General features: G+C 38.5%; 1 protein-coding gene across 12 annotated transcripts in view; it reads left to right on the top strand.

Moving 5' to 3' along the window:
* LOC129488547 (nuclear body protein SP140-like protein) overlaps positions 1-13,227 on the top strand; it is a 61,096-nt gene that overhangs the window by 33,380 nt on the left and 14,489 nt on the right. For all 12 annotated transcript variants that reach the window (XM_055290923.2, XM_055290920.2, XM_063645244.1 and 9 more), the window contains 3 exons: positions 7,452-7,517; positions 9,163-9,243; positions 12,496-12,570. In XM_055290923.2, coding sequence (XP_055146898.1) covers positions 7,452-7,517; positions 9,163-9,243; positions 12,496-12,570 — 222 coding nt within the window. The remainder of the gene's footprint in view (positions 1-7,451; positions 7,518-9,162; positions 9,244-12,495; positions 12,571-13,227) is intronic.

The raw sequence follows: 13,227 nt of genomic DNA on the forward strand, positions 1-13,227 counted from the left end.
AAGATTTAAAGATCAGTTTTGTTTTTATGCACTAACAATGAACTATCCAAAAAGAAATTAAGAAAACAATCTCATTTACAATAGCAACAAAAAGAATAAAATGGGAACAAATTTAACCACAGGTGAAATATTTGCACACTGACAACTATGACACTGATGAAAGAAATTGAAAAAGATGCAAATAAATGGAAAGACATCTCCTGTTCGTAAACTGGAAGAATATTATTAAAATGTCCATACCACCCAAAGTGATCTGGATAGTCAATGAAATCTCTATCAAAATTTCAATGACATTTTTCACAGAAATAGGGAAAAGGAATCCTAAAATTTGTATAGAACCGTAAAAGACCCAAATAGTAAAAGTAATCTTGAAAAAAAAAGAACAAAGCTGGAGGCATCACACTGTATGATTTTAAACTATATTACAAAGCAAGAGTAATCAAAACAGTGCTGGCATAAAAACACACATAAACCAATGGAATAGAATAGGAACCCAGAAATAAACTCATGAATGCATGTTCAAGTAATCTTTGATAAGGGCACCAACAATAGGATTTTCTTTATGTAAATGTTCCACATTTTCATTTTTATTATCTGCTTTATAGAGCTATATATGAAACAAATTCATCACCTTAAGGTATAACTGAATTTGTTTTAACAAATGTGTGCAGTTATATAAATACCTCCACAATCATGACATGTATCATTTCCATCACCCCAAAGTCCACTTGTGTTCTTCTCAGCTCTCTCTGATTCTTGACAACAGCTGATCTGTTTTCTGTTCATTTGTTTTTTAAGAAATGAGGCCTCACTGCGTTGTCCAGGATGGCCTCAAACTCCTGGGCTCAAGTGATCCTCATGCCTCAGATTCCAGAGTAAATGGGAATACAGGCATGTACAACTCACCCACCCAGGTTGTTTTTTTTAAATGCTGATCTGTTCATCACTCTAGTTTTGTCTTTTCTGGAGTTTCATATAAATGAATTCATACAGTATTGAATTTACTTATGTTTAGCCCCTGTCACTTAACATAATGCTTTTGAGATACATCCATGTTATTGTGTATGTTCATAGTTACTCTATTTTTCATCGCTGAGAAGTATTTCTTTATATGAATACATTACAGATAGTTTATTCACCTGTTGATAGGCATTGAGGTGTTTCCAGTTTCAGCTATTACAAATAAAGCTGACAGGAACATCTGAACACAAATCTTTGGGTTGGGCATGTTTTATTTTGGGGGGTGAATGCCCAGGAGTGGTGCTATTGGGTCATATGAACATACATATATGTTCAGTATTTTAAGACTCTGCCAAAATGTTTTTCAAAATGATTATGCCCTCTTGCACTCCCACCAGTAATGTGTGAAGCTTCTCATTGCTCCACATACTCACCAATACTTGATAGTGTTAGTAAAACTTTAATTTTTTTATAAAGTCTACATTTACCATTTTTTCGTTTATAATCTGTGATTTTGAGGTTCTATTTAAGGAATCTTTTCCTAACTCAAGAACCTATGTTTTCTTCAAGTTTTTGGTGTTAGCACTTATTTAGATCTATAACCCATTTTGAGTTAGTTTTTGCATATAGTTTGAGCTAAAGACTGATTTCTTTTCTTTTTTTGCATATGGATATTCAATCATTCCAGCATAATTTGTTGAAAAAAGTATCCTTTCTGCATTGAATTAGTTACTTTGACATCCTTGTTGAAAGTCAGTTGGCCATATATGTTTAGGTCTACTACTTGACTTTTTTCTGTTCCATTTATCCGTATGTCTATTTTTATGCCAATACACCATCTTGATTACTACAGTTTTACAAATCCTGAAATCAGGTAGTGTAAGACCTCCAGTTTTGTTTTTCAGAATTGTTTTGGCTATTTCAGACCCGTGCATTTTGAAGATTCTTCTATCTTGCAGCTCAGCTACTGTCAAGATTACATCATTGTCCAAGGTGCTGGCTAAGCTCCAGCTATAATATCCATGTTCTAGGCCATCAGAAGGAGAAAGGGTGAAGAGCAAAATTATCTTCCCCAGAGGCCTATTACTTTTGCGAGAAGTTTTCTCCAGAACTCCCCTCCTCCCACAATATTTTACTCTCATCTTAGTGGTCAGATCTTAAACTGGTGGCCATGTCAGGTGTAAGAGAGGTTATGAGCTGTGGTTTTTCTCTGGAAATACTGAAGTCTGCAGTCTTGGAGGCATTCTGTTAGTTGATCAGGAGTGGAAAGTAGATATGTGGAAAACAATATGAATTGACTTCGCCAATTCTTTAAAATTTGTTGAATGTTCCTTTGCATCCTAATGTGTGGTCATTATTTGTAAATGTTCTATGCCACTTGAGAATAATGTACATTTGAACTATTTGTTAGGCTCTGGCTTCACTCCATGCATATCTTTATAAAGCACAACTTTGTTGTTTAAATTTGGGTTCATAGTAATTTATTTCCTCCATCAAATTTGTATAGAAACTTGTTGAATTCTCACACAAGGTTGTATATTTGCCAATTCCTCATTTTGTTCATTTTCTTTAAATATGTTGAGGCCATTAATGACTTTATAACTTCTTAGTGGATTTCTTTTCTTTTATCATTATACAGCATTCTGCTTTATCCATACTGATGCTTTTGCCTTAAAATCTCTTTTACCAAGTGCTAATGTTATTATACAAACTTTTTTTCATATTTTTCACTCAATTTATGTTAAGCCATCTTGTGCAGGTTTGTTTTATGTCTCTTGTAACAGCACTTAGCTTTTGCAATTTTATCTGATAATCTTAGCTTTTCAACGAATTTTTATTTGTTTTCATTTATTATGATTCCAGATGTATATGGACCTATATCTTCTGTGATAGTGTTGACCATTCTTAATTTCTGTTTTTTTGTGTGTCTCTTTCCTGATTTCTGATGGATTGATATAAAATTCTACATTATCCCTTTTCCCCCTGCTGGTTTGGAAATTAAAGACAAAATTTCTGTAATCTTATTAATCATGCCCCAAATGAGATGACAAGATCTTGTAATGGTTTCACTACAAATTGAATACCCCATCTCTACCATTTGGCTATTATTAATATTTAATTTTTAACTATAAATTTTGAAACTATTATTTTTACAGTCGGTGTTTACTTAAATCAATTTTTTAAAATCATTTTATGTACTCACCATTGTTCTTTTTCTTTGGTTTCACTTTTTGTCTAGCTGAAGTAAATTCTTTAGTTTTTCTAGTGAGTGATCTCTAAGTGGTAAATTCTCTAAGTGCTGTATGTACAAATTTGTCTTTCTTTTGATAGAAATTTTTAGCTAGGTTAAAAATTCTAGGTTGATATTTATTTATTCTCAGTATAGTAAAGTGATTACTACATTGTCTTCTGGAATCTGTGGTGTGGCTAATAAAAATCATTCTTTTATTGTAACTATAACTTCTTGGTAAATATTCTGTCCTTTCTCTCCAAAAGCTTTTTTCCCCAATTTTTAATCATGAAAATTTTAAGCATGCAGAAGACTTGGGAGAATTGTACACTAAACATCAATATACTTTCACACAGATTCACAATTAACATTGTATCATTCCTGCTTTATCACTTTTCTATCTGTATTAGTCCATTTTTACACTGCTGATAAAAACATACCCAAGACTGGATAATTTATAAGGAAAAAGAAAAGAGGTTTAATGGACTCACAGTACCATGTGACTGGGGAGGCTTCACAATCATGGTGGAAGGTGAAAGGCACGTCTTACATGGCAGCAGGCAAAGACAGAGTGAAAAACAAGTGAAAGGGGTTTCCTTTATAAAACCATCAGATCTCATGAGACTTGTTCACTACCATGAGAACAGTACAGGGGAAACTGCCCCCCTGAGTCAATTTTATCTCCCGCTGGGTCCCTCCCACATGAAAATTAAGGGAGCTACAATTCAAGATGAGATTTGAGTAGGGACACAGACAAACCATATCACTATCCATATATACATTTTTTTTATCCACTCAGTAACTCATGGTCAAGTTTGAAACATTTTGGAGTTGCAGACATCAGTACCCTTCCCCCTCAAATACTTCTGCATGCATTCTTTTTTTAAGATAAAATTTACAATGAAATGCACAAGTATTAGGAGTACCATTGGATGAGTTCTTATAACCACACTTTTCTGCACCATCAAAATCTTTATCAAGATACAGAACATGATCATCACCCTGGAAAGGTTTCTTATGTCCTTTCTGGTGTATCTCCACCCACTACCCATCAGGGCAATCACTACTCTTTGTTTTTCCATGATAACTTAATTTGGGTTTTTAAAAAACTATATAAATAAGGTTTTACAGCATGTTCTCTTTATTGTGAGATTTATTTCACTCAGCATGTTTTTGAGATTCATCCAGATCATGGGATGTATCAGTAATTTGTTCGTTTTCATTGCTAAATAGTGTCCATTGTCTGAATATACTGAATTTTGTTAATAATTCTCCTGATGAATGTCACCTCAAATATTTTCAGTTTTTTGCTATTAGGAAAACTCTCCTCAGCACATTCTTGTAGAAGTCGTCCTGTTTTTTCATATCTCTTATCTAAATACCTAGGAGCAAAATTGCTGGGATATAGAGTAGACGCATCAGTTCTTTCCCCTCAAGACCCATGGAAAGGATGATGCAGAGCAAGCCCAGGTGGATGGTGCACTCACAAGCGTGTGCTGCAGTGGAGGAATGCTTCACTGAGGAAACCCATGGGGTTTGCTAGCTAGGCGACTGCTAGCAAACCTGCCCAAACCTTACCTCCAAGGGAGATATTATCTTTTTAGCTGGAATGTAAGCAACTCACCTTTGGGGATATTAAGCAAATCTCTCCTGGGGACATCTCCTCTGGAAAATTTCTAAGGAGTGAGATGTTCTCCACTTTATACTGGTCAGGGAATAAATTTGCCCTATAATCTGGAGGCTACATGATCTCTAGCTTCCAAGGCTGCTTGCTATCCTGACATCCTTGAAGTAATACCCTGATACTGTGAGTACAGAAATGCCATGGAGAATAGCTTCTCAACAAATTCTTCCCACATTTTTGCTTCTGGCAAATTTCCTCGTGAAGACACTACCCCGTCAGCCACTCTGATTAATTTGACCCATGGGTCCAGATACATCTGATTTGTTAAATGTTGTAGGAACAAATTGCAAATGTAGGTGCAGTGGCTTACTCGTGTTATCTCAGCACTTTGGGAGACCAAGGCAGAAAAATCACTTGAGGCCAGGAGTCCAAAAACAAGCAAAACAAACAAAAACAAGCCTGGGCAAGATAGTGGGACCCTGTCTCTCTACACACACACACACACACACACACACACACACACACACACACACACATTTCATAAACCGTGGATGCTTTAGGTCATTAGGTCCCTTATGACCCACTGACCACCTCTAAGGTACAAGTCACCTTACGTGAGGGAAGCAAGTTAATACCTGGCTTCCATACAAGAAGCACAATCCCCAGAGCACAAAGGTGCTTGAAGAAGGGAAGTGTTTACAACTGTTGAGCTTCCCTGAGTGGGATGTACATTTGTCAGGGGGAAGGTGAACAGTGCCTCCTACATGGCTCCTGGATGGCTGTAAGCCTTGGAGTTCCCAGTTCTGTTCATTGTGTCCAGTCCTTGATTTGTTTGTGTGTGTGGGTGGGAGAGGGTGGGCATGTGGGGGCACTGCTTGAAGACAGTCTGTCCAATCTATCCTCTTTGTCCATGACACCAACCAGGTAACAGTCACCCCCCCAACCACCCCAACAAATGACTGAGAACAGGGGTAGGGACAATGTCTAGAGGGGTCTATGTGGGACCTCAGAAGCTGGGCCCAGCCCCTGCCGTCTCATGCCTGGTGTGGAGAGGCTGACTCTGCATTCTCAGAGGCGGGAGCACTGGAGCAGGGTGTTTTCCTTCTGGACAAAGGATCCAGGGTAGTTCTGAAAGACAGATATCACCAGTGCTCCTGCTTCCCCATACCTCCTAGGGTTGGAGGTGTTCCCGCCTTAGATCTCTGGATTTTTGCTCTTGCTTCACTGCTGCAAAATCTGTCTGTACCATTCTAACGGCTGTACCTTCATCTTTTTCTCCTAATCGTCTCCTTTTCTCACTTAGATCTTCCATCCACAAAACTAGATACAAGTAGAGCAAAAGCATTTTCATAAAATGTGTCTGGAGTGAAATCTGAATCCCCTGGGCACTCGGAAGGCTGTGCCCACCAGGCTGGTAGGGGAAAGAATGAGGCATCATCCCTAGGAATGACCACGGTCACAACAGAATCCTGAAGTTTCAAGATAGGTCTACAGAACATTCGCAATCCCCACCACTTTTGTCCTGGTCACTATCCCGGAAGGAGATGATCCCTTTCTGGGGACTGCTCCCTTCAGTGAGTCTACTGCCCTCCCATAGTGTGCGGACAGGAGGAGATGAGGGACAGTCAGAAAATCAGTGCACTGTGGAGTCACTTTTCTAATAAAGGGCACATCAGACTGCAAATGGTCCAGACGGCTAGATTTCTCAGGACACCGATGAGTTTCTGGGGTCACAGTAGCATTCCTGGAGTCAGCTGCTCTGCAGCCTGAAGGAGGGCTGACAGTGTGGAGGCACTGCTATTACTTAATGAAATTATATAGAAATTCTATAATGATTATGTAATTACATAATGAAAACTCTCCATATCAGAGTTCAGAATATCTCCCAATTTCCAATACAGAATATTATCCATATCACCATCAACCTCAAGGAGGATGTCCTCTCGTTGCACATTTGAATTTGCACAACAAACACTTGAAAAAGGAACATGCAACAGCAGTTTCATAACACATTTCATAATAGGCGCCTGCCACCACATCCAGTGAATTTTTGTATTTTAAGTAGAGATGGGGTTTCACCATATTGACCAGGCTGGTCTTGAACTCCAACCTCAAGTGATCCATCCGCCTCAATTATTTGGACTGAGTCATTATAACATTTTCATTTAAGTCTGTGTGTATTATCCTAACACATTCTAAGAGACTTCAATATACAATTAAATTCTGTGTGTAATTTAGAAGTCAACACTCCCCAAAGCAGAAACTGCTCTGGACACCTGCTCGAGGGGATCCAGAATGAAACCCAGGACTCCCTCACTTGCATTTGGTCCAGCCTGTCAGCTGTTTTTCTGCCCAGTCATTCACTCTAAGGTGCCAGCAAGAGTTAATTTTCAATTAAAAATGTTTCAAAGGAAGGTCTTCTCCTACAGTCTCTCCCAAGCCCGTGGCCCAAGGCTCATGCAGAATAAAAACAGAACTGTGTACTCAATTTCCACACTACTACACTGATCATAAATAATTTTGCCCCATTCCTGTGGACCAAAGTCTGAAAAACATCTTGTATACTACTAGCATATAAAGCTCAAAGAATTATATTTATTCCTCTGTATAATTAACTTTATTCTCTTTGGTTTGAAGGTAAAAAGAAGGGGCATGGCTGGAGCAGAATAAAAAGGAGAATGCAGGAAAAAATCCAACAAAATGGTAAGTAAGCAGGCAAAGTGAAGTAGTTAGAGCTTTTGAGTTTATTAGGGCATCGTCCATTGTATTCTGGAAGGCCTGCAGTTCACGAGGGCCAGAAGAGTTCTGTACCTCCTGTGTCCATTAGGATGTAGACTAACAGGCTGTGACAAAGAGGCCTGAGAATGCAGTGGCTTCCACAAAATGGTTTCTAATGCATGTAGTAGTCCAGAGGCCCACAGTTAATAGGGAGGTCTTATCATCCTCAGTATGACTTTTTTTAGTAGCTCAAGAAATTTTTATTAATTTGGAAAAATGTTCTTAAGAGGGCTAAATGAAGAAAGCAAGGTGTATGTGTATGTGTGTGCAACTATAAAATATACATATACATATATATAACCATATTTTATGTAAAATTTATACTTGTGAAAGTATGTTTTTATGTATCTATCCATCTTTACATAGATATATGTAATTATCTTTGTGTATAAAGAGATATAAAGCTACAGAAAAATCAATGGCAGTCCATTTATAAAGACATATGCAGCGATTACATTTAGTCAGTATAATAGAGGTGATGTTTATATTTTTATTTGTGGTATTTAAGTGTGTGTGTGTATTAAAAGTTTAAAAATCTTCAACTTTTATAATGAAAAAGTGTTCTTTAAAAGGTAACATACGCAAAAAGAAAAGCCTAGGAGAATATTTTTTAACAAATCACCATCTGGAGATAGCCATCCTTATCTGTGGCTATCTCCAGATGATGATGTTTTAGACCATTTTATTTTCTGAATTTTCCCTAATTATATATGTTATTTATTTTAGTCATGGTCTAAGCATTTCCTTTCTCCTAGTCAATGAAGGCTGTCTTATTTTCCAAATGATGCTCAGTTTTGAATCAGTGGATCTATATAGTAAGATTTTAGAGTCATATTGAAAATTGTTTATTTTCACCAATCATATATCTTCTGTTCTTCTGTTCTTGCCAGTTTAAGTGTCTGCCCAGTTTGTGGATGTACATTTTTGTTTGGAAAGAAAAACAAGTGGTTGCATTTATTTTAAGAATGGGTGTTTGGGGCCGGGCATGGTGGCTCACGCCTGTAATCCCAACACTTTGGGAGGCTGAGGCAGATGGATCACTTGAGGTTGGAGTTCGAGACTAGCCTGGTCAACATGGTGAAACCCCATCTCTACTTAAAATACAAAAATTCACTGGATGTGGTGGTGGGCGCCTATAATCCCAGCTACTCGGGAGGCTGAGGCAGGAGAATCACTTGAATCCAAAAGGCAGAGGTTGCAGTGAGTCGAAATTGTGCTACTGCACTCCAGTCTGGGAGACAGAAAAAGACTCTGTCTTAAAAAAACAAAACAAACAAACAAAAAACAAGAATGGGTGTTTTCAAATTAAAAAATTATTTGGACTGAGTCATTAGAACATTTTCATTTAAGTCTGTGTGTATTATCCTAACACATTCTAAGAGACTTCAATGTACAATTAAATTCTGTGTGTAATTGAGAAGTCAACACTCCCCAAAGCAGAAACTGCTCTGGACACCTGCTCGAGGGGATCCAGAATGAAACCCAGGACTCCCTCACTTGCGTTTGGTCCAGCCTGTCAGCTGTTGTTCTGCCCAGTTCTATTAATACATTTTCCCCTACCTATCCCCAGATAACAGCAAAGCCGATGGCCAGCTGGTCTCGAGTGAAAAGAAGGCCAACGTGAATCTGAAAGACTTTTCCAAGATTAGGGGTAAGATAAAGTTTGTATCACTTTTCATTTGCCCTGCAGGTCAATGCAAATGATGAGGTTTTGAGGAGCCTAGAACCTTTATTGTTTACTAGTCAAACTTAGTCAATTTCAGAGCAGTGAAATCTAAGAAAAGCAACCCATTAGAAGCCAGGGTTGTAAGTTGATTGTATTCATATCATAGATCTTATCTGTCCAGGTTATAAAGTTGTTTTCCTCTGTGTTTATCTGATTTTCCGGGAAATTCCTTTGCCTTAAATCATTGGCTAATTAAAATGGCTGGACCTGGTAAATTGTAAGCCGAATACAGGTTTATTTTCTCACTGCCCTTTCAAGTCCTCCTCCTAGATGAGTTATTTCCTGTCCTGAGCAAGCCCTATCGCTTTCCTGTTCCCTTTTCACAACAATAAGAGTCTCATTTCAGTAATTGAGAGTCTTTCTGACCAAGTATTAAAACTCCAATGTCCTCCCCAGTTTAAAGCACCTTCCCTCCTTCAGCCTGGGCAAGCCTTAGTCTGGAACACATAGAGTCGGGGGTGACATGGTCAGTGTCTTTTCTTATTCTGTCTTGGCCCTACCCCCACTCCATAGCTGTTAGCTTGGTCCCATCCAGGATTGGGGAGGTGAGAGAGAGGGGTGAGATCAGAGTGTGGAAGTGTCTTGCCTGACAGGTGCAGCCGTGAAATGCCATTGCAAGTGGTTGATGCACAATCACTAGCTCTTTCTTCCATGAGATGCTTTCATCAAGTCCATTGCAAGGGAAGGGGAGGGGTCAGGCATCACAGCTTGACTTATTTTGAAAGAAATAGAGCTTTACTTCTACAACCTGGATGTGAGTGAAGGGCTGAACCTGGCATAATCAGTTCCACCAACTCTTTCTATGGTCCCATAGGTGGCCTGGTGCATTGTTGTAGGATGTGGGTGCTTGGAACTTGGGTAATCAACTCAACCTACTTGCTTGGGACTTTCTCAATTTTGCCAGTGAAACTCTCATGTCCTGGGCACCCCCTTAGTCCTGGACAGACCAGGACAATTGGTCATTCTACTTGGTACTTGTTGGATTGTTCCCAACCGTTGGGACTTGAAGTGAAATTATGAGAAAACAGGAGGAAAGTGAAAACTCTGTCACACTTCTTTCTAGAGGTTAATACCAACCATAACAATTATTTTAAAATAACTTTAAATTATATTCTGACCACCATAGTATTTATTAGGGTTTGTGATAGGGTTTCAGTATTGTTAAATGGGTATTACAGCCTGAGACACAATAATATTTGAATCCTGCCTTGCTCAGCCACTCAATTCTGAGAGTAAAACACAGTAGTGCTGTATTATGAATTTGCTGGATTTAAGCTCCAGATTTTTCTGTACCAAGACCTCCATAGACTAGAGTAGACTTCATGGTGTTTCTTTTTTCTCCCTAAAAGTGTGAGGCCTAAACAGATTTAATGAAAGCTAAATCCGACATACCCACTAGTCCCAGAAAAGATGTAACCAGACAGAAACAGATAGAGAGAAAGGAAGAAATAACTCCGTATTAGCTGGACTGTTCAAGGTTGTGGCCAGAGCTCTAGTGTCAAGCCTGGCTGGAATACAGGAGGGAAAAGAGCAGCAAGGAGATGACATCTGGATCTATTCTCACCGTACGGTGAGCGCGGACCCTCAGGAGAGGAGGGAGGGGTGAAGCAGTGAAGAGAGACCTGGAGATGTCCTGGACTTCCAGAGTCCACTTGGCATCTTGCGTGGGAGAGGAGGGGAGGAGAGCTTCTCAGAGAGCCACACCTGTGTGGCTGATGTTCTATTGCCTGGAAACCTTATCTTCCAGCGGCAGGCAGCAAGATGGAGCAAAAAGATTAACATGCCTCATGGAGAACCACATTTCCACCTTTTTAGTAGTTTTTCTTAGCCCTTGGCTGTTACTATACAAGCCTCCTACCTCCCTATACAAGTTTATTAAACTCTCCTAAAGCTCTTTTTTGAGTGCCTGTTATCTTGGTTAAATATCAACAGGATGACAACTTGCAAATTTGAAACTTGTTTGATCTTGGGATAAGATGTCTGTAATTATCAATATTGGTTCCTTGGGCCATTTGGGTCTTAAATGGGTAAAAACCTGATCAGTAACTGTGTAGTCTAAAGACCAGAAAGTGGAATTATATTACCAAGCCATAGGTCCACTTTGAGTCCGATTGGTCCTTTCTACTTTGCTGGCCTAATATGCTCATAATATGCTTAGAGTTTAGAGCACTTAGGAATAAGTAGGTTGGAAAATATTTCTCCATGGGGTCTACATGACCCTAACCAGCACCCCTAGATGGTGGTCATTGGATGGTGGACATTCAAAACAAGAAGGAAGGAACATTTTGTTTTCCTGCCTTGGAAAATAAAACATATTTGAATGATAGTAAACATTGAGATGCCCATCCACAGCCAATTAACGTGCACATTAGAGAACATCATCGGCTGCAGTGTTTGCCATGTCAATCCTTAATTACCATTTGGAATGAAGGTTGTGGAAGTCTCAATTCTACCCATTCCTCATGGTTAACCTTCTTCTGATTAGTTTCTTAGATCCTAATGTTTATTTTTTCCAAAGCCATGTGGACGAAGCCCTGGTCACATTTACTATTACTTTCAGCACAAGGGTACAAATATCTTCCCTCAATGTGATATGTGCAGCATACATCTCACCTATGGAGCACCTAATAGGGTTTCCCTTAACTCACAGAACTGTCATTTATTTGTGTTTCTGCTAAGAGAAACCCAAATGCCTTCACTTAATTTTGTAGTTTTGTCTCAATTTTCTCTGAATATTTTAGTTTCTGTAATGACAGTAATCATCATTCTGATCTTGCAAAGATTAAATAAATTAGTAGATGTGTAAGTGTTTAACATATATTATATGCCATATATATATTTCAAATATATATTTGAAATGAAATATGAAATGAAACTTCAAAATATGAAATGAACATTCAAAATATGGAATGAAGTATTTATACTGTTGCTTGAGATATATGTGAAATACTGATTTCAATTATTTTTCTAATGTAAGAATAGGAAAATGAAATATAAAGTGAACCTAATATTAGCTATCTAATTCTTCATACCTTAAAGGCTAGGGTTTAAATCTTTTTATTTATACATTAAACAGGCTTTTGGAAAGTTACATTTAAATGGAATTTTTGAAAAGCAGCAATATATGTAATACAGCTGTTCATTTGTGACTGTGATTATATTATTCTACTTTCTCAGGGAGAAAGAGAGGCAAACCTAGAACCCACTTCACTCAGAGTGACAGAGCTCCACAGAAAAGAGTCCGATCAAGAGGTAAAAAAGAAAAGAGGAATGCACTTTCAATAACTAAACATCTAATTTCCTGCGCTTTATGCTGTATTTTCAGTAATATATTTATTTAATTGTTTTATGAAGCTGTACTAACTATTGAGAAATGTATCCTATTAAGTCATTTTCCAAAATGTATCAAGGAAAGAAGGAAGTAAGTTGGTGATGGATCTACAACCAGACCCCAGGGGCCCAGGGGTCACTATAGTGCTACTTCCACTGAAATTAATTTCAAGGCTGAAGATAATCCATTGCTGTATAAAGGGTATAACCCGTAAGTTATTTAGCTGATCTTTCTCTGGCTACACAGAAAGCCACAGGTTGCACACTAAGGTTGAACCAGAGTTGTGGTTAGAGATCTGTGTCCCAAGGCTTTTTGGCTTTTAAAAAAATCTTTGACTGTGTGATCTTGTGCTGACCACTTGGCCTTCTTTGCCTTTGTTTCCTCATCTGAGAAGCTAGAGGGTGAATTAGGCCAACCACCCTTCTTATTAGTCCATCCCAGTCTAAATAGTGTGCCCTTTTCAAAACCAGTCTCAGGACCAAGGACTGCTTCCCCTGCCCATCATGGCCTCTACACCTCTGTTTGGAAGGGCAGGATTCGCTGCTCATCCTCCTGGAGTTTTTCTTTGAAAAACTTTC

The sequence above is a fragment of the Symphalangus syndactylus genome, chromosome 8 (assembly GCF_028878055.3).
Source record: "Symphalangus syndactylus isolate Jambi chromosome 8, NHGRI_mSymSyn1-v2.1_pri, whole genome shotgun sequence".
Lineage (NCBI taxonomy): Eukaryota > Metazoa > Chordata > Mammalia > Primates > Hylobatidae > Symphalangus > Symphalangus syndactylus.